The sequence below is a fragment of the Acanthopagrus latus genome, chromosome 11 (genome assembly GCF_904848185.1).
Source record: "Acanthopagrus latus isolate v.2019 chromosome 11, fAcaLat1.1, whole genome shotgun sequence".
NCBI lineage: Eukaryota > Metazoa > Chordata > Actinopteri > Spariformes > Sparidae > Acanthopagrus > Acanthopagrus latus.
The window spans coordinates 24321739-24346419 of record NC_051049.1 but is presented as its reverse complement, the minus strand read 5'-3'; the positions used below and the strand labels follow the sequence as shown (position 1 = coordinate 24346419).

The 24681-nt window shown below is 40.3% G+C and overlaps 2 protein-coding genes across 2 annotated transcripts in view; both read left to right on the top strand.

Annotated features, from left to right (window-relative positions):
* The first annotated feature begins 8704 nt into the window (after positions 1-8704).
* si:ch211-262h13.5 (uncharacterized protein LOC571127 homolog) lies at positions 8705-16956 on the top strand. Its single transcript, XM_037115033.1, has 7 exons — positions 8705-8981; positions 9992-10102; positions 10556-10643; positions 12768-12934; positions 13420-13527; positions 14834-14914; positions 15638-16956. Exons 1-7 carry the CDS (start codon positions 8757-8759, stop codon positions 16133-16135), a joined length of 1278 nt encoding a protein of 425 aa, XP_036970928.1. The 5' UTR covers positions 8705-8756; the 3' UTR covers positions 16136-16956.
* A 2990-nt stretch (positions 16957-19946) lies between these two features.
* Positions 19947-24681, top strand: part of LOC119028198 (G-protein-signaling modulator 2-like) — a 21954-nt gene continuing 17219 nt past the window's right edge. Inside the window, exon 1 of the mRNA XM_037113872.1 lies at positions 19947-20142. The gene's annotated coding sequence lies outside the window, so the exon portion shown is untranslated. The remainder of the gene's footprint in view (positions 20143-24681) is intronic.

The window sequence follows — 24681 nt, the reverse complement described above, 5'->3', positions numbered from 1 at the left end:
CAATGTAGGCGAGCAGATCAGTGGCTTGTTGACAGAAAAGACACAGGGTACAGTATATCTGCTCAACAACCTGGAAAATGACAGCACCAGTTTAGACTTAGACTGAGAGGCAAGTACTTTTAAAGTGAAAAAAAAAAAAAAAATTAGATGCAAAAATGTCCAGGATGAATTTAAAATGTGCGAAAGCTTATTAAAACATCTCACCCCAAAACAAAGACTGCAGCTCAGATGTTGGAGCAGATGGACATGAAAAGGGATGAGAGGTGTAAAGTCTAGAAATATGAAAGTTAATAAAAAAAAAAAAAAAGGTTAGTCATTGTGGAGCTAAACACAGACGGCGAGCGCGCACATATGTACACACCAGTGCGCACGAACACACGCACGCGCATTCTCACACATAACCCACGCGCGCACACACACACATACACATGCGCGCGCGGGCTGAGACATCCCGAGCATCCTCTGTGTGCCAGGCTCTTCCTCCGGGGTGAGTTAGTGGTGCTTTTAAGTGCCGACATCAAAGAGGCCTGTATGGGTGTATAAATAGGCTTTGGGGCTGGAAAAGTTTTAGTTGTCGTGAGTTTGATACCCAGTCGGTTAGACAAGGTCATGCATTGACTCAGTGACTTCTCCCTAACCCCTTTAACACACAACAACACACAGAGGAGACTACATGGACACACAGGAGCTGGCAACCAGGCTTTCAAAAAAAAAAACATGGCAGGCGCAAATAAAACACGCGCATCCAAACACATTCGAGTATATGTTACGCAAACAACAAGCCAGAAATATAAATGTCGAGTAGAGGTGAGGGCATTTTCCTAATAGCCTCGATATTACTGCCAAATAATTGCTTTCTGGGGCAGTGTGTAGCAGGTGACGGGTCTTGTTAACAGAGTGGCCAGTGCATCAGGAGGGCCAGAGTTTTGGAGGAGCACACATGGCACTTCAATCACATTCAGTGATTGAGCCAGTCTCTCACACTGTGCGTCATCATCCAAGCTCCGACTTCCTCATATGTTCCTCTCTATTTTCTCTGTGCGACCTTGCGCTCCAGTGTGTAGGGTTTAGGTGGATCTGCTGGCAGAAACGGAAAACGGTATTCATAATTACGTTTTTGCGTTTTGCTTTCCTGCTGCCTTACAGAATTAGCGTACAGTCAGAGTACATGTCAGACACAGTAAGTGTGTCTCTGCAAAACCACAGGCAGGTTGAAACTGAATGTCTCTTCATGCTGCAACTACACGTTCGCTTGGGTTGAATGTTCAGGCTCTCTTGTCACAACGCTGTGCTAATGCTCTGGGTAGGTTAACAGAGAAAAACCACTTGGTTAGGGTTAGGAAGACATCAAGGTTTAGGTTGAAACACCTGTTTTGGTCGCCACAAAAATGGCTGGAAGTATCTGTAGGTCTCCTAACAAATATCCAGTGGAGTGACTTCAGCTCATTTTTTTTTTTCTGTTGATCCATTTTTAAAGTCTGATCTAAATTGTTTTCTCTCCTGTGTTTAAGACTTGAGACCTGGTTTTGCCAGGATAAAGATGAGCATAAGATGAGATAAGATGTTCCTTTATTGATCCTCCTGGGAGAAATTCACAGGTAACACAGCAGCACATGGGGAAATAAGTAGCAAAAAATAAAACAAGAATTTGAATAAAAATATAATTAAAACGTTTAGAATAGATATGAACATCTGTATACAGTAACTGTCCTTGTGTCTACATGACATGTGCAATAAATAACAAATGTGAAATAAAGGTGACTGTGCAAATGTGCAGGGTTCTGAAACCAAATGAAAAATACATTTTTCGTGTTTTAAATATGTGAAAACCAGGTTTTTTCTGTTTCTTTTCCTTTTAAGGACCTTTTTTTCTCAATCAGTTTAAAAGTGAAAGAAGAGGGTTTTTTTTCCTCCTGAAAGAAAAAAAAACAATTGCTCAGTTTCACACATCAAGATTTTTTTCTCCAGAATATTTTTCATGATGGAACAAAGGAGAGAAAATCATTTAGAACTGACTTAGAAAATGGATGAAAAAAATATATATATATTTGCTTGCCTCCGATGGCTTCCATGCATTAGGAATAACCTGGCAAAAAAAAAAAAAAAAATAGTTAGAAAAAAAATCACTGTAAATGAATGTTGTCACAGGGTGGTGAGGGTTGTCTCATCCTGCGATTTTTGTCTTGTGACTTCCTGTTTTATTTTGAAAATAAACTGTGTCTCAACTTTGCTTCTCTTGCCTCCTTGCGAGTGATTTTTTGTTTGTATATTTCATAAGACAATATTGTAGTTCAGTTTAGTTTTGTAGCCGTTTTGTTAGCCTCCTTTGGAGTGATTTTTTTGTTGGTTTATTTCTGGTTTATTTTTATTTTGTTTGTTATTAGTTTTTTCTTCCTGTTATTGTTTTTATTCTTTTGTAGAATAGATAGATAATATTTCACCGCCTGTTACTTTGTCTCTCTGTCTGAGAGGTTGGAGAATACCAAAATAAAGTCTGCCTTAACGGTCACTACTCTGCATCTGAGTCCTCTTTAAGTCCAGGTCTGACAAATGTATATTTCCTGCAAGCCATCATTATCAATCCTACACATTTGGAAGGGGACGGGTGAGTTAAGTGATCCTCACTTGGTTGTTATCTTCACGCTCAATGCTGGATGCTAATAAATCCTGCACACTGGACCTTCAACTGATGAACTGTGCTTACAGCCTCATTTACTGTTGCTGTAATGGCTGTGCAACTCATCTGCGTCTTGTGATGTCTTTAACTCTGTTTTGGCAAGACTCTCCCTCTCACTCACTGACAGACGATTCTGTGAATGGCGAGCCAAAAGTGGTGTAAAAACATCAGATATGCGTTGATTAATTTTGCTCATAGTTTAACAATGAACCAGATGAATAGATGTGTTAAAGGCGGTCAATCGACTCGTCTCTAAAGGGCTCCATTATATATATCATATACGTGGTTTAACCTCACTGCTCGCCACAATCAAATGTTATTGTTCTCAGAGCAGAGTCTCTGATATTATCACTGCTGAAGACAATCTAACATCTAGCTTTCAAGGATAGCCTGGTAATCATGGGAATAACATACATGTGGGATAATTTTGCTCCTCGTGATTGGCGTCCAGTGCCAGCATTTAGTGCCAAGACAGGAAGTGTGCCCTAAATCTAGCCTGGAGGAATGTAAGGGTGTACTTTATTTGCTTTATCCACAATCTTTTTCAACCATATCTTAACCATACTGTGCTTTTGTTATTTCCTGTTTGTATTTTGAAGTTGTGTCCTCCTGTGTCACGTCTCACTTTCCATTTCCCCTCTTTGTCTGTGCTTCACACTTTCAGGATTGCCTGCTCCTCCCTGATGTGTTTCACCTGCGTCTGATTATCCCTACCTGGCTTGAGTACATAGACTGTGTGCTCCCTGCTGTCACTGTCAGTCCATCTGTCCACTTTCCCATTCTTTTGTGCCCTCTTCCTGTGTCTCCCGGCTCTTTCAGTTCCCTATCGTGTCTCTCTGGCTTTTTTTTTTTTTCCTGGTTTGTCCAATTGCCTTTTGATTTGATACTTTCCTTTTCTTGGTTTGAATTTTGTTTAGCTTTTGTGGTTCACCTCTGTGTTTTGTATTTTTTTTCATTAAAGCATGCTTGTCTTGCATTCCCAATCTGTAACACATAGCATAATAGTTGACAATGAATGAGAACTGTTGAAACATTTACTTTGGACGTTAACATCAATTTGCCGTTGATCGTTGACGTATGTCTCAGGAGTTGGTGGAGACCAAACCGGTGATAAAACAAGAGCCAATACTTGACTTGTCATTTAGTCCATGACTCCAACAGGACTGTGATATTGCCCCGTTTCTGTCACAGTCGGATCTAAAGCAGTCTGTCATAGCTGTGGGTGTAGAAACTCAAAAATTCTCAAATTACAACTAATGTTTCGGTGCGGGTGTCCTGCCCTAATTTCGTCCTGCGCGCTGCAGCAAGAGAAGCTGAAAGCATGACATGAAAATTAAGAGCCTAAAGCTGACTACTTTATCCAAGTAAAATGACAGGGATTTGTGACCACTGCTGCGGAGAATGACAATCAGCTGTGAGGGCTTTGTTAGAGTGAGCTCACAGCTTGACCAATTGCAGTGAAACTTAATGGGTTTAGCATCCGTGTGTTTTTGGCCACAACAGTGTGGGAAAGCAGGTCTTCCAGGGGAGAAAAAAAGTTTGAAAGCAATTAAACGAGGGAATTATCCTTCTTCCTGCCCTCTCTCCATCCTAATGTCTTCCCTTCTCTGTGCAGACTGTGACCAATAAGATAAGAGAGAAATCCCAACAGTATCTTATGAAAGGGGAAGAAAAAAGCTGAAGGCAACATTGAACTGAGAGTGAGAGAGGGGGAAAAAACATGGGTAGTGTTTGCGTGAATGAAATCATGTGAGGTGGAAATAAAGAGGGTGATTTGCAAGAGATAACTTCTGTGTGCCATCTTGTCATTTTTCTCTCCATTCGCATGTATCTGTGAGAGGTGGATAAAGTAATGGTAAAAGACGCAACGTAAATACACACAAATCACGGGCAGAATGTGGTTATGAAGGGAAAGAGGCGATGAGAGAGGCCTTATTTTTTTCTTAAATGCACCGTGCAGTGAAGAAACCAATTCTTTTCCTCTCTCCGACTGGCAGGCGATGTGACACAGGAGGTGATTTCTGCCAGTTTTCCCCCAGAAATGTGTTCTTGGCAAGGTGGAACAGCCTGTGAAACAGCATTTAGACCGTGCTACACTGAAATTCTCAGCTGAAAACAATACTAATGAACTTCCCCGAAACAGCTTTCAGACCATGTCAAAGTCAGACTTCCCACCACGAGTAACTCCAATGAATCCTTTCAAAACAGTATTTAGACCTAATCAACCTGAAATTCTCTTCTCTTCTCACCCCCGCCCCATCACTGTGCAACGTGAACAGCAGGAGCCCCAGTGGCAGCGGCCCCATCGTATCTGCGCCTGGGCATCGCTACAGCGTGGCATCTCTCCGCAGCGAGCACAAGAGGAGATTACTCTGTGCTCACATCAAAGGAGGTTTGTCTAACTTGGGTCTGGCGTTGTGCTGGTAGAGCGAGTCCTTGGAGCAGCCTTCCCCGTTCTTATCTCTCCCCCACAGACTCTTTCTGCTGCAACACAACTAGCTGCCGGTAACACTGACGCATGCAATCATGGCTCTGCACGGTCAAATGTGCGCACAGACAAACACTAGAGCACATTCTCTTGTTCGAAAACACGCACACACACACACACACACACACACACACACACACACACACACACAACATTGAGGCAGCTCTTTTTTTCCCTTCCTGTGATATTAGCGGAATTTGTTCTGCTGAGTGAGTCTCTCTCCCTGTCTCTCCCTCCTCCAGCCTCTGCAGAGACCTGAACCTGGTTCACTGGCTATTGACTATTATGATGTGAAATGGGTTAAATGATTATCCCCGGACAGATGCTCGCAAAAAGAACCACTACACTCGAATTTGATGTTAAATAGGCTTTTTTAATAACTCAGAGTGTGCTTAACTCCCAAGTGATCAAAGCATTTACATAAAAAACACTTGAGCAAAATGTGCTTTCACAGATAATGAAGCCTTTATAATTCCTGATTATTCACATGATTTTAACGTGAAAAATGAATTTCATAACAATTTCAAGGGGCACTGTGTAAATTTTGGAGAAGAAATTCAAGCTCAGAATTTTAATGTCTACAATATTCGTGAGGTAATAACACAAACTCAAAACAATATTTTCATTTTTCCAAACCCTAATAAACAAGCTGTTCTCAGACGTAAATAAGGTCCCAGAACATTGTTTGAAGTGATAATGGCGGCAGGGTCAATCACATTAAACAATGAAAGACGGTATGAAATTGTGTCCTTTAAGGTCTCTCTCTTCTGATTGAAAGTTCTTCCTCAAATCTACCTTAAAAGATGAAACATGTAAAGACTAGCCACATGTTGAATTCATACTCAAAACAAGTATGTAAGCAGCATGTCGGTAGGTTATGTTAGGCCTTGGGCACAATGATGCTTTGACTTAAATGCTAACACCACCATGCTAACATTCTCACAATGCTAACATGCTGATGTTAAGCAGGCATAAGGGTTACCATGTTCACCAGTTTAGTTTAGAGTGTCACCATGCTTACATTTGCTAATCAGCACTAAACAGAGAGTACAGCTGAAGCTAACATGCTGGGTAAACTGATCTGAAGATGGTGCTACATCAAAGGTCGGGGGATACACAAAGCTTTATAATGCATCCTTTTAAGGACTTGAACTTGAAGCAATATCCTTCCAGGAGTCTCAGACAATTCAATAGTGGTGAAAGAACTGAGGTGTCTCATCAAGTCAGGTCAATGGTATTTAAATAGCCCAAAAACATAACTCACATTGACTCAGTGGGCTTTAGAATCTGTGCAGTGAACAATGCTCTCTGTCCTCACTTGAGTGTACTACAAGGGACTTTTAACTGAAAGTATTTCAATTTAATAATAATGTCTCTACATGACCTACATAAGCAAACGAGACCATCAAAAGAAGATTGGTTCTTTCAGCGGGTTGGATTCTGATTAATCCGGGTCGGATAAGTCAGAAAATTGAAGCTATTATTTATGGTGGAGCGCTGAGGTTGAAATGAGGAGTCACACAGCTTGAGGAAAGAAGCTGCCCTATATGGTGGCACCATCATATTACAGTTATTAATCTTTAAAAGCCACAGATAGTTACATTACCTCAACACCATGCATCCTGCAAAAAGCTTTTCTAAGTATACAAAACTGAGTTACATCTTTCTCTCTCTAGCTTCCAAAACAAATGTATGTGAAAATCTTTCAAGCAACTTTATGCAGAAATGGGCATTTTGTGTAATTTGGCGCCCCCCACAGTTTCGGAGGTGAACACCGCTGTCATAAATACGAAACCTAGGTCTGTTACAACTGCCAGTCGCACTGCATGTCCTCTGAGGCAATGTGAGTTATGTTTTTGGGCTATATAAAGACAGTTGACCCGACATGATGTAGGTGCTAACTACATATAAAACTCAACAAATAACAATTTTGTGCGTTGAGAACTTGTATGTTGAAGTAAAGATGCATGGAACGCTGTGATCCTGCCCTCTCACTGAAGTGACATTGAAACAAGTGATGGGGGCAGAGCAGCTGAGACAGAGACACCATTAACCCTATTACAAGACACTGTTCTATCAACATGATTTTGAAGCTGTTATTTGAAGTTGAAAAAGTTACATAATCTTGCCTTGAGTAAAGGTAGCAGTGCCACATAATCAAAAAGAATGGGCTGTACTTAGATATACTAAAGGACAACAAAATGGCTGCACTGGTGATGCCGTAAAATATAGGTGCCATAACAAGAACATCATAGTTTTATAAAATAATCACATGTTTTATTCGTGGAATTTTTAGTCTGAAATGTAAATGGGAACCATGAATGTGTGCACCAAATGTTGTGCTATCCATCCCGTAGATGCTTAGATATTTAACTGCACATGTTGACCTGCTGGTGGTGCTTGACGAAAAGGAAAGGGATCGGCATAGTCACTGTAATTCATCCTTAACGGACCATGTGCAGCATACAGTCTGTAACATAATGAATAATCCGTTACATGTTGAGATTTTAAAAGGCTTGATCAAAGTGATCACCCGACCGACTGCTCAGCACTGTCAGCCCCAAAGATACGCTGCTAACATGGCGAAGAGAAACCACATTTTCTTACATACGTTAAGATTCCAGATACATGTGTTTTGAATCATTTGTGTATTTTGTTTCACACTTAAAAATCTGCATACATATTCTAATAAATCAAATGTCTGTAAGGCAGACAGAGACATAGAGAGAGTGCATGTGGTTGTCTGTGTCCTACTCTGTATTCGACTCCAGACATTAATCGATCTTGTCGTGAACAATGGAACCAATCTGACTGCTCCAAAAGTGTGAACCCCACCCATCACACACAGTGCAGCTCGTTGAGACCATTTACTGCTTTGAAATACAAAGTGTTTACGGTGTACAAATGTACACATTTATAAGGAATAAATCTGAATTCATGTTTGTAAATAACGCAACGATGTGGAACATCTGAAAATGACATATTGACATTGATCACTTACCATAATGAAGTGAATTCAGTCAGTGGATTTTAAAGTAACATCAAGAAAGAATCAGGAGACACAAATATCAGTTGGGGCTGTAATACAACACAAGGCTAATCAAATGGATGTCTGTGAATCATTAACCCAGTTCTGTCTGGTGGACCAACAGTTTTAACAGATTTCCCTTCAACACAACACACCAGACTCACAGTGACCCCTCATGGTGAGATGTTGATATTACAGTCACAGTTGAACAGCATTAAATTTAGATCTGACAAATACACCACACGCATTTTTTTAATCAAATTTAAAACAACCCCTGCTCTGACTGTATCTTATCATTATCTTATAAACATATGCATGTTATGAATACAAATGTTTGTCATTTATTATATCTGTCCTATAGGAATGAGTGTTCTGAAGGTTAAACTATTCACTGGAACATTCATTCACAAATACCAACCCTGTGACATCAAATAAACTTTGTCCTTGGCTTCATTCCAACATCTGTGTCCTGTTTTGATTCCAAAAGTCACTGCAGAGACTGAACGCAAACACCAGAGAACAAACTTCACTTTAAACCAGCTCCTGTCTGAACCTCCGCCACCATGGACAAATCCATCTGCACAGTATTGCTGCTATTATCCTTGCTATCCATTCACACTGTTTGTGAGGGTTTTGCACTGGCACCAATTGAACTTGCTCCCATCCCCTGTAATGACAAGGCAGTGGAGAAGCTGTCTCGTCTGGCTGTCACTTACATCAATGAGGACCGCAACAACGGCTATAAGTTCGCCCTCAACCGCATTGCAAACGTCCACCTGCACGCTCAGGTCAGTAAAGAGACAAGTGGCCGGTGGGGAAAGCTGCCTGGGGTTTGCTGTAATACTCTGTCAGTGGGTGATTTGTTCATGTTCAACAAGGGAAGTGGGGTGGAAAGGTTATTTTCCTCTCTGTTCTTGCTGAAATATCAAAACATCCCTGTGATAAAAGGAAGTGTCACGTTGATAGATTTAACCAGCCGTGGGCAATCTTCATGTCAGTGGGATCTCTTTTGAGCGGATTTGTGTTTTCTTGTTGAAAATGACTGTGCACAGCCAAACTTCTAATCAGAAATCCTCCTCTGACATTGTCACAATGGGCCGACTCTCACTTGAATAATGATTGAATTAACCTCGGCTTCTGAGGGACCTGCTGTGGTCCTCAGACCCTGGTTTGGGAATCACTACATCAAAGACATGACAAATAGCAGCAATTACATTAGTGTGCAGCCACTTACGACTAAAAACAACAATAAATATTTGTGAGTTGCACTTTGTTGTGAATGACCGCCATCAGTGCATGTCGCTTATAATAAATGTAACATTAAAATAGATGTACAGACTTTTATGTCATGAAATGAGAAGCCATCCCCTTTCACGGCTCGTAAAAAAAGGCCTTTAGGACTGAAGCGACTGTTAATAAAGCCCAGGTCATTTCAGACCAGGACCGCTGGGACAAACCGCACACAACAGGCCTCATGGACTTGATGCTGTCAGACTCTGAAGGCTACTGTAGCCCGACTGTCAGATAGATCCATTCTTAAAGAGGCTCAGCTCAACTTCATGACCTGAAAAGGCTGCCGGTACACCTGCTCAGTGTGTTGACATTTGTTTCTCAAGGCTACAATTCAAATCAATATTGTCCAGAGGGTGATAGGTAAATACACACAGTGCCTTCTAAACAGTAGATGTAACTGTATGTAATACTTTTCCACAAAGAAAAAAAAATATTGGTAGTTTTGGATAGTATGAGTGCAGAGCTTTGTTTGTATTGATACATGTGTTTGCACTGTGCATTTCAGGGCCCAGCGGGCAATGTCTATTACCTGGACCTGGATGTCCTTGAGACCAAGTGTCACATAGGCAGCCCAAAACCATGGAAACGCTGTGACGTCAGACCATTCATGGAAACAGTAGGACACACACATACACACACATTTACACACACACAAAGCAAAAAAACTCATTAGACTGTGGTTATCTTCAACCTAGGCTTGCTGCTCCTGTTCTCTGTACGTGTGTGTGTGTGTGTGTGTGTGTGTGTGTGTGTGTGTGTGTGTGTTCAGTATCGGGGCCAACCTTAAACCCTATATCACTATCATATGATAACAAACCACAAAAAAGAATGTTTGTCTTTGTTTTATACGTGTGAGTTCTCTCTCTGATATAACATCATAGATTGCAAAATGGGTAGTGTGAGATAGTCACACTATTTTTTGCACCTATATCTTGAATTTCTGGATTGCATTGCTGGTTTAAGAAAGCTCTTAAAGCAATTTTTTTTACACCACAAACAATCATTTGAAGAAGGAACGTCCTCACTTCCCCAAAAACCTTGGTCCTCACAATTGTTTTTTTCTTTCCAGCAAATCGCTGGAAACTGTAACACCACTATTCTCCACACGCCAGAGGGATACTCCTACCTGTACAGCTATGAGTGCATTCTTGTCCCAGGTAACATATCGTTGTTATAGCAGTGTGATACGAGCTATGTGGCATCGCACTGATCTTGCAAATCGATGCTGGTTTAAATATCTCAGGAAGCAATGTTTGTGTTATTGCTCAGTAAATACAGCTTGTCAAAAAGAAAAGAAAAGAAAAGAAAAGAAAAGAAAAGAAAAGAAAAGAAAATCTTACTTATAAAAGATATTTGTTTCTGTAGATATCTTGATTTGTTACAAACAGGTGTGACTAATGACATTAATAATGGCTTTCAGGCACCACTAAATGGACCTGAGCTATAATTAATGTAATTAGTTACACCTGTGCATTTCCCGCCATGACAAATCAAAATGTTGGCCATGAAAAATGTCCATTGGTTTCACTCTAATCTCAAACTGAGATTTTATATTTATTTATTTTTGATCCTAGGAAAATAATTCCTATTTATTTTACATGAATTAAGTGTTGGGGTGGTAAAAAAAACAAAAAAAAAACATATTGCATAGAAAAAAAAGATTAAGTTAATTTTATTCAAATTTTTACAACATGTCCACTGTAGCGGACAACAGGATTTCATTGTGCTCAAGCGTGAAAGATTTAAAGGCTGTTTATGTACATGAAGACATCCACCGGAATCATCCAGTAAAATACAACACCAAATACAAAACAAATAGCAGAGGTAGATTTATCTTTTTCTACCCATTGCACTTGAACCTTTTGTAATTTCTTCATTAGACGTTTGACACTTAATGGAATTGTCGTCTGATAGATCCACACCAATCAAGCATAACATTATGACCACTGACAGGTGAAGTGATTTAACACTGATTATCTCCATCATGGCACCTGTTAGTGGATGGGATATATTAAGCAGCAAGTGAACATGTTGTCCTCAAAGTTGATGTGTTAGAAGTAAGAAAAATGGGCAAGCATAAGGATTTGAGCAATTTTGACAATAAACAACAACAATTAATGTTTTGGGTTTTTTTTTAAATTATGAATATCATGCTTACTTTCTTTTTACATAAAATGTGCTTTCTGGGATGGCAGACATTTTGAAAAGACATGCACAGGCAAGTTAGGCCAAACCTCCCAAATGTGGTCTCATGTACTCCAGTAATCGTCTTTAAGGAACAATGGTACTTAATAGAGTGACGTGTATAGTATGAGAGATGTTAGCAGAAATGTAATGTCCACTCCAGTGGACAAAAGTCAATTGCTGGGTCTTGAACATCTGTACTGGTGTTATTTTTACTGTCTTTTCCTTCAGTCAAACTCCAAATTACAAATGAATCAGCCACAACATTAAAAAAAGACAACAGGTGAAGTGAATAACATTACTATGCACGGTTGGAAACTTTGGGTCGTTGCATTAATGTAAATGCCACCTCTCATGCCCCAACCACACAAACCCTGTTGCAGACCAAGTAAAGATTCACCCCCTTATGGCAACAGCATCTCCAGATGGCAGTACATCATCTGTTGAGCATCCATGGGACCTGCCAGAAACAAGTCCGTTCTAATCACTACCAACTGTACCCGGTGGATCCCAAAACACGTCCAGAGGACCTGTGTCTGAGCCTTGAAGGCAAATCTTAAAAGAGCGTCGGTGGCAGAGACCCATTCATCATTTGAAAGTTACAGAGGCGCATGACTCATAAGTGTTTAAAATCGGCTTCAAAGCCAGGAGTTCTTCCTGGGGGCTTGGTCAGAGCCAATTCAGTGGCCTCCATAGGTCAGACTTGTCCCATGATGTGTGATCAGATCATGATCTGAAGAATTTGGATGCCACGCCCGACGCCTTCAGCTCTTTGTCACATTCCTCCAAAGGAATCTTGAATATCTAAGTTTTTTTCTTCCTTACAACCGGTGACAAAATTTAATTAACCAAAATAAGTGAAAACATCTGTGTGGATGTACATTTGGTTCATGGACGCGTTATCAAATCATTCACAAGAAATGCTCCAAGACATGTTTTATTACCAAGTGAGCTCTTGCTTTATACCGCCAATTGCAGCTTTTGTTTAATGGCATGTGTTTCTGCTGAACATATTCTACATACAATATTCTTTAAGTTGTCATTTGAGTGCAAGTGTTTATTTAACCATGTATGCTATCAATATCTGCCCACTGTAGACCCCCCAGAGAAGCTCCAGCAGACCTGTCCAACCTGCCCCCTCCTGCTGCCTGTAGACAGCCTGCAGGCCGTGGACGCTGCTCGGCTCACTCTGGCATCCTATAAGAGACAGTCCTCACTGGCTGCAGGGCTGGGTGTGAAGAGGATCACCAGAGCTGCAGCCCAGGTACGATTAGATATATAGTTGTTGGACAAACAAAGCTCAAGGGCTGATTTAATCACACAACAATGTGTTGAATGTTCGATTTACTGGGAAATTACACTTAAGAGGAAGCTCTGGGTGTGTATGAACAGACGGCACAGCTTCTGCCTGCCAGATGAGTGCCGTTACTGCTCCGCAGTAACCATAATGATAGGCGAATCTGGCATGGTCGCAAAGGATTACTGACAGCACTTTGGACCTTGTTGTCTGGCCAGGCTTTTGTTTGGGGAGCAAATGAGAAATTGAATAGTTTGCCGGGGGATGAAAGCTCAGTAGATTGCTCCTCTTTGCATATGATAATTCACCTTGGGTAACATTTCACGGTCTGTAAAACCAAGACAATAGCCATTCCACTACAGAAACCATACCACCACACAGTGTCTGCTTGTATATCTGTGTTTATTTGTCCAATTTCCCCCTTTCTTACCATATTTTTTGTTTCATTGGAGGCTGTGCCAGTGAAAGCCAGCTTTGTGGAGTATACGGTCCAAGAGTGCCCAGAGGGAGTGACAGCGAAAGGCACCTGCCAGCGACTGACAATCGAATCTGACACAGAGGTATTCAACACAGAGCCCAAAGCCAACATATTCAAATAGAGACATGAAAGGGCAATATGTAAGATATGGACAGAATTTTAGTTTTTAAACTTTAGGAAAATGAAGAAACATTATCAGCAGTGACAAGCAACAACAGTGTTGACGTTGCTGAAGTCATCTATCTATTGTGTTCCAGAGACATCTACTGAAGTTGTCACTCTAAAACCCAATGTCCCATCCTGTCTCATATTTCCACAACACCTCAAGAGGCAATACTCTGACATTATAGGCCCTTGTCGTTTAAGCTAAGAAATGTATGTGATCAATAAGGTTGCTACTTCATCTAACAATTGAACAAGATAAACTAAAAAAAATCTAAAGAAAGGAAGTATTTTTGCCCCTGTTTCCTTATCAAGAAGGAAATACAACCATGCGCCTTCTAAATTCAAGTTTCCCTGATTTACTGTACTAAGGTGAGCTTAGTTTGTCTTTCCACCGTCACTTCTGGTTTGGTAGAAATAAATCCTTGATTCACAGAGTAAGATATGAAAATATTCCAGCTCTACATGCCGTTTTTCCCTTTCCTCATGTGGAAATCTCTCTCTCCTCTACCGCTGCATGATCTCCTTCCGCTGCATGCCACGTCTTCTTGTCCCAGAGTCGTAGAACTTGTTGGAACCTCAGTAATGTATCTCATCATTAAACTGATGTCCAGTTATGCTACTGTGCCCAGTTAAAGCTAACGGCAGCTAGCAGCCAAGATAGCTATTGCAAAGAGTAATGTGAGCAGCAGCTGTTGTACATGCTGCCTCCTATAGTTTAACAGGTGACCATATCTCACACCTTAAAATGCTAAGATAGTGTAATACAGTGCTTTGATACTTAAAATTGCCTCTACAATGTTAAAAAAAGGAATAGCCTATAATTTAAAAAATGTCAATGCTTCATTTATTTTTTAAAAAGTTGGATCCTTTTCTGTGATCCAACAGTGTTAAGGAGTTAAATTGATGTTCTTCTAAAAAATGGAAATTAAAATCATTCAGTCAGCATTGTTAGCTATCATTGGAACAGTTCCTGGAAGTGTTACTTGATGACATGACAGATTCATTTTCTAGTGTTAAAGCTGACACCACTAACAGGCTGCAGTAATTGGTTGTTTTTATTAAAGAAGCCTGACAGGTCCTCTCTCCATCTCTCATTAGTTATTTAATTATTTATCTATATGTTGTCTTCCCCTCGTCCCTGCTCATTCTTGTTGCTTTTTGTCTCTTGTAATGACTCAGTGTGACAGGAGAAATTAACAAAATGTCTCCTCTTCTCCTCTCAGACTGCAGGTTTCTGTGCAGGATCTGTGCTCGGAGAAGTCCATCCTGAAGTTCATGTGGCCTGCGAGATGTTCAAAGTGCAGGTACAGCAATCCATTTCAGCAAAATCAGAAACTGAGTTGTTTCCAAGTAGGTTTATCCATTCAAAGAACTGCTTTTCAAAATGTGTCACTGATCAATACATATATCCCTAATAATGTTCTTTGGTTACAAACATGAGAAATAAATGAGATTTGATTGTACTTTGGTCATAATCCGTGAACCATGATTGCAAATTTTAAAAACTGAAAAATTGTTGGCAGAAAAAAGCGTGTACACCCCAAAAAAGAACAAAACATCCAACTGCATTCAAATATGGCTGACAGTAAGTGAATAAAGTGCAAAAAAACTTCAGCAAAATGTAATGTGAGGTGTCAATCCTTTCACTCCACTGCAGTTTGAAATGTAATAACCCACTGCCTGGTCGAGATGTGATGAATGTTTTATGCTCTGTTTTGTTTCAGATTTTACTAAAGCAACCTTTAAAATGCTAATTTAACTTTCTGAATGAATGCCACTGGCCGTATAATTACACTGTCATATCTTGCGCGTTGTGTCTTCAGATGTACGTTCTGCTTGTGTGTGTTTGAACATATGTGTGAGATTTAAAATTGTACGGTTCTGTCCTATAATTATGTTGTCTGCTCACTCCAATTTAGAGCGGTGGTGTGTAATGTAATATTGCGTGACTGAGACTCTCTTCGCAGGCAATGAGAGTGAGTTTTGTAAAACATCAGTTTGGTTAGATCCTGTCTGTTCGTCCGCAGAATGTGGACATCCTCAGACCAGTGCAGCCTCAGGGTCACGACCTCCCTCAAGAAGCTGTGATCCCGACCTTCCCTCCTATGGTCGATGACCCGGTAAACGATCCGCAGCCTGTTCCCTTTGATCCCACACTGCCCCCTGTTGTTGAACCAGCGCCAATTGACCCAATGCCCACTCAGCCTCTGCCCTTTGACCCCACTGTTGTGCTTAACCCCTCCAACCCCCTGAGCTCATCTTCCAGTGAGTCCGCTGAAGGTCTAGGGAACCAGCAACAGTCACCACCCGCTGCTGCTCCTTTTGATTCATCCTCTGAGGAGATTGGAGGTCCCGTTGCACTTCGCCCACCCTTCAACTTCCGCTACCAGAGGCCTGATCGCAAGAGACGGCAAGCCTTAACGGAGACCTCACCTTCTCACAACCCCATTTTCCTGTCTGATTTCCCCAGTGGGCCATCTCCCTTCCGCTCTTGTCCTGGTCCTTCTCGATACACCACAGTTTAACTGGTGCTGCACAGGAGTCCACTTATTAATATTTAATTTGTCCAGCGAGGGGGTTGACCGATAAACTGCTCTGCTCCCTGTCACTGGAGGTTTGTAATGATTTGTGTTAATGAAAGAACTGCTTTCTCCTTTCACTGGCTCTGAAATTAGCCCTATGCTCATTGTAATGTTGCTCACAAAGCAGAAAAAGCTACAGCTAAATGTATTTGCAGATGGCTTCAAATATTTGATAAATTTGAATAAATCTTTGAATCCACTGTCAACTGCCTGAAGAACCAACAAACCTAAACCTAAAAGACTGAATAGGTCAGTTTCCAGTCGCTCCCACGACAACATGTCAGTGACGGTTGTACTGGAATTTCATTATACACTTGCCATTTGGTTAGGTTTAGGCACAGAGTTTATTTGGTTAAGTTTAGGGAAACTCCATGGTTTGGGTAAAAAGAACCCTGTTGCCTAGGTTACTTCAGTTACAAATGCCAACATTACTAAAGTGAGTGCATTTATGTTATATACGAGACATCACTTCCCTAACTTTATTAAGTTAGTAAGTTAAAATGATGGTGCTTTCCATTTGACCTCAGAAGTTTTTTCGAATTCCCAGTCGGAAATTTCATCAACGCATCTCATCAATCTGAGGCAGATGGAAGTCCCCATAACTCACTGTGTACTTTGGCTTTCACTGGACACAAACAGCGGCCTCCTTATTGAAAGTCCTGTGCAGTTACTGTGTCAGTATGGGTTGTATTAAGATGCTTCACAGTCAACCTATCTGATTGTGTATGTGTGTACTTTTTGCAATAAACTCAACTTAGCAGCAATTTTTCCCCTGGTTTGTGACCTTTTTAAAAGTAGTTTGAACTACTTTTTCAAAGTAGCTTAAATTAAACTAGATTCCTCCCAAGGGTAGCTTTGCTGAAGTTCAGCCTCTTCCGGTGTATCTTGCAGAGTTTCAAAGTTGCTTCCCCATCACTGCTGGTTAAAAAAAAATCTGCAGCTATTTTAAAGCAATTTTAAAGAACAAGACTGCTAAAAGAAATCTGTAAATACTAGCCCAACAAATATGGTTATCATGTGTTTTTGATTTTTTTACTTTTTTATTTTGAATGTGTGTCGGACGAGGAAGGACTTTTGAAGACGACAGATGAATTATGCCATAATTTCTTATATTTTGCATACTAAAGAAAATAATCGATTAATGAAAAACAGTCACTAGTTGCAGCCAAAATATTAAGCTGCAGTGTTTTCATACAGCCCATGTACCCATGAATTTCCTTGTGACTCAGTTCTCTACATCGCAATTTGAAATTACCGTGACAGGTTTAATGGAAAGACTAACAATAAACTGAGTGTTGCCAAAGAACCCTTCCTGAATTTTAGAGACGACAAACGTACTGTGAGATAAGCAAAAAATACTGTGAAAGGAAGCAAAAGAACTGTGAGGGAGTACAAACATAGTTAAGTGGTCAAGTGAACATGACCACTTAAAAAGACACAGCCCTAAAAAGACATCCAGTGTAACAGAGAAAAGGTTAGGTTTTATTGGGAATCTCCTCTACGGCCAAATAGCTCTGAGGGCGAAAGACAAGTGCAGAGATCTAATGAAGGCTTTAAAAGCTTGCAGCAAAGTGGGTTTTTGTCAACACAGAAACTAGAGCTAATTATATGAGCAGAACAGGAGAACACAGGCTGAGATTCGATGTGAAGCCACTCTGTACGCGAATCAAGTGTCACTCAGTCTGGTCCTCAATAAACACAGCATCTCTATGTTTTTTAAACCCAGCTAGTCAGAAACATGCCCTCTATAAAAACCACTCGGCAAACATAAGCAGAGCAATGTGAAAAGTGAAGCAATGACACCCACAGAGGCCCATACATCAGGAAATGAAACACAGCTAAGATAGAGCACAGCCCACAGGTCAAGATGCTGCAGTGTGTCTTCATTTAAAGGACAGTGGAAACTCCTCTGAGGTCAGTAAAGAACATATTTTTGACAGAGAGGACAGGTGGTTTGAAAGATGAGTGGAAAAGGGCTAAAATAACCATCCCAAGACAAAGTGGCAGAAGCTGTGACACTGCTTGTGGGACCATGCGCAGTATTCATAAAGCCCCAGACACAGAGGGTTAACTTAGTGAATGCATGATCTTTCTTTCCTCTTTTTTTTTGGTCACAGCTTTCTGTACTGAAAGAAATCCCCTTTGCTACAAGAGAAAAGGTAACCCTTTGATCCTTCCAATCCAGTAGAGCTGAGAGCAAATCATTTTTCGTGCTTATCTATGATCTAATTCTGTGATACCCTGAGGTAAATCCACTGGCAGGGAGGGCACTGATCAGACTGAACCACAGCAGTCTCACTACACTTAATAATTGTTGTTGTATACTCCCATTAATAAAGATACATTTAGCATTTTCACTAAATGTAGAATTATTATTACAGAAGTATATTAGTAATGATAAAGGAATATATTGTGCTGGAGTTCTCAATATATTTGGGTCTGACAGTTGTGAGATGTGAGATCCTCCTGCTGTTTTTAGTATCACAACATTTGCGAATGGATGTGGTTGACCACAAATCAAAAATAGTATTTTCATATAGCCTGGAATTCAACAGATCATTTAGACAGGATGAAGGATCTATTGGATAAAATGATGTAGGAGGCTTTTGGACAGAGTCCAAGCTATAATCTGAACTTGGTAGGGGTCTCTACAATAACTACGGTTAGAAGCAAAGATAAATAGATAAATAATAGGCCAGAGAGAAAGAGGGAGAGAGACTTGTGGAAGCTACTGCCACATTCTGTGGAAGCCCATTTCCGCCAGTTAAAGAAAACGTCATAATTATGACATAAAAAGATTATGAGATAATGAGATAAATAATCATAATCATGGGGAAAAATTCATGATTATGAGAAAAAAAATTCAACACTGAAATAGAAAAACAATTATATTATGAGATAATTTATGAGTTTTTACATTTGGAATCATGAGATGAAAATTCAGAATTACGGAACTATGAGTCATAATTGTACTTTACCATTGGAATACTAATATTTTTTAAATCAAGGTTAAATTATCATCAACATTTTTTCTTTAACTGGCAGAAATCAGCTTTCCATAATATCTTCCTAGACCTCTGAAGGGCCTTTCAGGTTATTCAGATCATTAAAATAAATAAGACTCATTACATTAAAAATGCTTTGTTTCTTATTACAATATGGTTATTGGTAATGTGTTAATAATCCCCACTGGAGTATTATTGTAAAGCTTTCATGGGAGCTCAGATCCCTTGTAGATAAGACTATTAGCCAAAAGTTACAATTTACAGCAGACAAAAAGCTTTTATTTTGAAATCTTAAACCTGTAGCAGCATTCGGGCGTTTCACGGAAGTTTCCCTTATCCAGACATAGAAACACATCAGTAAATACCTTTTACTTAAATTACCTTTTGGTTTTGCTTGTTTTATTTGAACAGTACATGGCAGCTGTCTGTTTAAGGAGCTGTTGTTACAGTTAAGAAAATCGAGTAGAACATAGCCACTTTGTGCGGCAGGGGGCGGGAGAGAGCCTCAAATGTGAATCGCGCTTCAGGCATTTGACTTCATTTGCCACATGTTGCTGTACAATTAGAAGACATGACTAATTGGCCTACATCGGTGACACCATTTATTCCGCTCCGCCTCGCAAACGTCACGTTTAAAGCCCGTTTTATACAGACTTGACTGGCCGATCGTTTGCTCAAATGCAGCGAGGTCAACATTTCCGATGACACGTGAAGGCATCAACCGTGGAATCCTAATTGGAGGCAGATTTTCAGCGCGAGGAGTGGCTTCTTCAACTTCTGCTTCTCGAGACAGACGAGTGACTCGTCCTCCCCCAGATGGAAGAGCAGCTACTTTCATAAACAATTGAGTGAAAACATTAGTTTAAAAGATTTTGACTCGGTGAAAATATTTTTTTTTGAAAGCTGAAGCCATGTTTGTGGTGTGTTCGCGAACTTGATAGTAAGGTAGGTGAAATAATTACCTGAAAAGTTTTTGGCGTGTGTCCTGTTGTTGTGCTCCGACTTTAGCTCGTAACTTAGAGCCTACCTTTGGTGCTAACGTTAGCTTATTTAGTTGACCATTGGAGCCTTTAAGTTTCTTCTTGATTTTAGATTCGCCTTCACTTAACGTTATATGAACTACAACGTCTCGTCATTTAATGATCTGCCACTCAGACAGACAGACAGACAGACAGACAGACAGTGAGCATGTGATGACATGTTCATCCTTATCTGACTCACTGTCAGCTATCATGTAGATTTCCCAAACACGTCACCATCATCAACATCATTACGAAGGATGTGTCATCATCAGACGTGACCGAAAATAATAACTAAACTGAGAGATACACTTGCAGCTTAACCAATTTCTCCATTTCATAAAATCTGATACTTTTAGGACACGCAAATTCTTATTAATTGCACGTATCAAATCTACCCTTGCTTGCTTTTCCACACTCTTGCATATGTATGTGTTTTCTTTTTGGTAATGCTCCTTTAACACTTGACTATTTGAGAAAAGGATGATTACAGAGCAGCCCACAGTGAGGGTGTGCAGCCCAGCTTTCCATTTAAATGTGCCTGTGACCTCTGTCTCACATGCAGGGTTAGAGTTGAGTCTCTAATGATGGTTTCTCATCTTTCTTCAAAAGAAAAAAAGATGGTTATCACTTTAGAGAGCATCTCTTAATTGGAGAGGGATTTGTTGGGCGTATTCGCATTGAAATGGTTACGGCTTAGGATGCCACATTTGGGTCTTTTTATTATGAGCACATGTGAATGAATAACTTCGTCAGAGTTTTCTTACACTCAGTACTTTTTATTTGTAGTTTGTCCACACACGTCATTCTTCTTTATTCTCTTACCAAACAAAGTTAAGCAATGATACTTGTACTCCTCAGTGTTGCAGGTGCTGAGTCATTTTCTTTACACCTGGCTCATTAGTGCTGTTCGTACTCATGTTGTAACGAAAATACACTAAGTGAATGCTTGACAAAAAGTTGACCGATTATCGGCCCTGGCTGATTATCAAGGCTGCCATTCAGCGGTTTTCTGATTATCAGTATCAGTAATTTTTCTATCAGATTGCTGGTAAAATAAACTAATTTCAAAATGTGCCACTTGTGGCTCTGACATTACGTTCTCTCAAACCGTGTTCCATCCACAACAATATATAAACGGTATAATGTCAAATGATAGCAAGTAAACACTGAAAAATCTAAATCTGTAACATAACTAGTCACTAATAATATCAAATAAATGAAGTGTTCAGTTTTCAGCCACATTGATTTTGAATTATCTGTGTCGGCCCTGAAAAATACATATCAATAGACCCCTAGCATCCATACACTTACACCACTTTTCACACTGGTATTGCTATGTTGATGCAGGGATCTTACCCAGGGTTTGAAATTAAAGCGCTCATCATCCCCTTAAGCAATCTAGAGGTCTAGCAACAGTTAAAGTCAGCGAATTATATTTACATAGAATTTAGATTTATATACAATCAAAAGTGAAAGGTCAAGTATTTGGTACTTTCTGTCTTGTTTTGACATGGCCATCCATCTCAGTTCCCGTTGAACTTGCCCGTCAGTGTTTGTATATTGATAGCTTGTACACTGCTATAATTTCAGAGGTAGTGAAGAGAAACTGTTCAAATGTAGCTATAAAGCTGACTGTTTGTCATTTTTGCACCACCTTTTGTTATGTGCCGGTATGTGCTGCTGCTTTTCCTTTTCTTTACTCTGATAGCTACAACCCAAACCAAGTTTCAGTCGCCACTGGAAAAACATTATATCAAACATGCAGTCAGGTCAAAAATTGAAGTAACGCTTTGACAAATCTTGCAAAGAGCTAAAGTGACTTTGAACATGTTGTGATTATTGCCAGACTTTGTGGTCCCCTGCCTCACAAACCACTTCACCCTTGGGATCGAAGCACACCACACTGTCTAGAGTTTAAAGAGGATGATGCAATCATCAAAAATTCATGCAGTCAGCTGGAGTTCTTTGGGTGAAAACACTTCAGCCAGTGAATGAGGTCATTGGATAATAGACTCATTCAAGCCAGCAGGGAGGCAAACACTTCCACTTCAACTCAGTGCAGTGGTGCAGACGATATCAAAAACATAAGCGGCACTAGGCACTTGGTCACCAAAATGGGAGGTGTGGAGAGAAGATAAACTGTTGCCCGGTCTGTTGAATGTCAGACTTCTGTTGGACATGGTTGGGGGATCTTGGCACAAATATGATGAATCATTCTGCATTGGTTCAAAACACCAGCCTGGTGAGGCCTTTGTGGGTTCCCTTTTCAGTCAGTCTGCATCATATAGCAAGTGAGCATTATCTGCGGGTTGCAGTGTAGCCAAGTGTAGTTGTGAATGAGTCACAGTTTACTGTTATTCAAATTGAAACTTCCAGCGAAGTAGCCAAAAATCATGTGACTGTCCCAGCCGCTACGAGCTAGGTTTACTGTTTATGGTATAGTATGGCCTCAAAATGTTTTCCATATTTTCTACTGCACAATAAATCGAAATATTGTTGAAATCGCAAGATGGCTTGATGCACTATCCAAATTGCAGGAGCTGCAGTTTTTCTGATTACGGTTGAGTGTTTGTTAAAACAGCATCATAATTAATTACTGAAGTGCTACAGAAATGCTCTGACCTACAAATCTTGCTCTCCAGATGCTATAAAACGTGGAAACCAAACCCAACAAATGGCACATCAACATCATTTTAGCAGTATTTTTAGAGAAAATTAATGAATGAATGAATCACATCGCAATCACAAGTTCTGTCTAAAATAATCTCAGTATGGTACATTTTTACCATATTTATGCATACATATGCCCAAGTTCTACTTATTTATTGGCAATGTTGCATATTCCATCTTGAAGAAACTTTAAGGGAAAATTGCCTGTATTGCCTTCAACAAAGTTGGGAACTGACCACTACAGCCACAGCTAACAATTATTGCCATTACCAGGGTGCCTGGTGTTAATCATTTGGGTGCTGAGATGGCAGATATTTGATAAAAATCACTAAAAAGTAAGTTTTACGTTAACTCGATGGGCCATCCATCTGGGAAGTTGCCACTGTTAACTAGAAAAGTTACAGGCACTTTGAAAAAAAAAAAAAGAAAAAGAAAAAGGCAGATGATTGGATGAACCATCTGTAAAGGCCCCCACACACTGCCCAGACTCAAACCAACAGCCAACTGCCTTTATCCGACCACTCTGTTGCCTCTTGTTTGACCCATTCGGCAGAAAAGTTGCATTGAACACGCCACTTCGACGAGCTGTCAGCTCCACAGCAGTGTGTACGTTCTGCGCTTGCACGAGATGCAATAAACGGGTGGTGCTAGTGTATAAAAAAGATGCTGGATGAGAGATTTATGCACGCAACTCTCTTTACTTTCGATCAAACCGAAACTTAACTATGTCAGACAAAAACAGCTGCATACTAAACATGCAGCGAGGCATTACCAAACGAACACAGATTAATTCATCCTGAACGGACATAACAGCTAGTCTTGTGCCAGTACTCCAAAACATGAAATGACGGAACAGAGTGCATAGAAAAACAAAGCGCAAACAGTATTCCGCTCCTCCCACAGACCGCGCTGATTCGCTAGCACACCGCCAATCAGAGACTCCAATAGGAGACATCGTCCATGCGGTTCCAAAAGCTTCCAACACAGCTGAACACATTGAACATATTTGTTCCCGACCTCGTCCAAGTCTCCCCAAGCGCTTCAGACGTCCAACGGTTGGGCCGGTGTGTTCCTGCCTTAAATCACTGTCCAACACAGGCTTCAACTTCAACCAGTCAGATCAGCAGTAGGAGAGCTGTACCGGTGGAGCGCATTGATACACCAAACTCTTACCAAGGGAGTCGTAGGCAGAGCAAAAACATGTTTTGCATCAAGAAAAAAATTCAGTGGTGTTCTTTGTTCCTCCTTCAGTTAAATCTAATATCCAGTCCTGATACAATAGATGCTAATACAGCAGCTATGCTAACCTCCTGAGGAGCAACCATTGTTGTTTTCAAATGAAAAGTTGCCTCTTTCCCCCTTTTTTGTTTAATTTTGATCAATAGTTCAAAATCCTAAAAGTTCAATTTCAACATCATAATAAAACCAGTGGACATGGACATTTTAAGAAATAGAAACCAGTAAATTTAAAGAAAAAAAAACTGAAATGATAAACAAATTATCAGAACTGTTGCGATTAATTTTCTGTTCATCAACTAATCATCTCAACTGCTCAACTGTAGATCTTACAGCTTGAATAGCTGAAATAAGATGTGGCCGGTATGAGCACATGATACTGTCTGTCAGTTAGTGTTTACTCCTGCTTCCCAGCTCCAGTTTCCAGATAAGAGGTGGGACAGAGATAGTGTAACTGCTCAACTCTTGCTTTGTCAGATGGAAACAATGCATGACAGTATTTAGGCTTTCCAGGAACCTTCACCTCTATAAGTGTGTAGATTCCACGTTAGTAGTC

What these genes read in the sequence shown, in the direction of transcription:
- si:ch211-262h13.5 (XM_037115033.1), top strand. Translation starts at nt 8,757, where the DNA reads ATGGACAAATCCATCTGCACAGTATTGCTGCTATTATCCTTGCTATCC. An exon ending in TGAGTGCATTCTTGTCCCAG is followed by an intron (nt 10,644 to 12,767) that starts GTAACATATCGT and finishes TGCCCACTGTAG; the next exon opens with ACCCCCCAGAGAAGCTCCAG. An exon ending in CAATCGAATCTGACACAGAG is followed by an intron (nt 13,528 to 14,833) that starts GTATTCAACACA and finishes TTCTCCTCTCAG; the next exon opens with ACTGCAGGTTTCTGTGCAGG.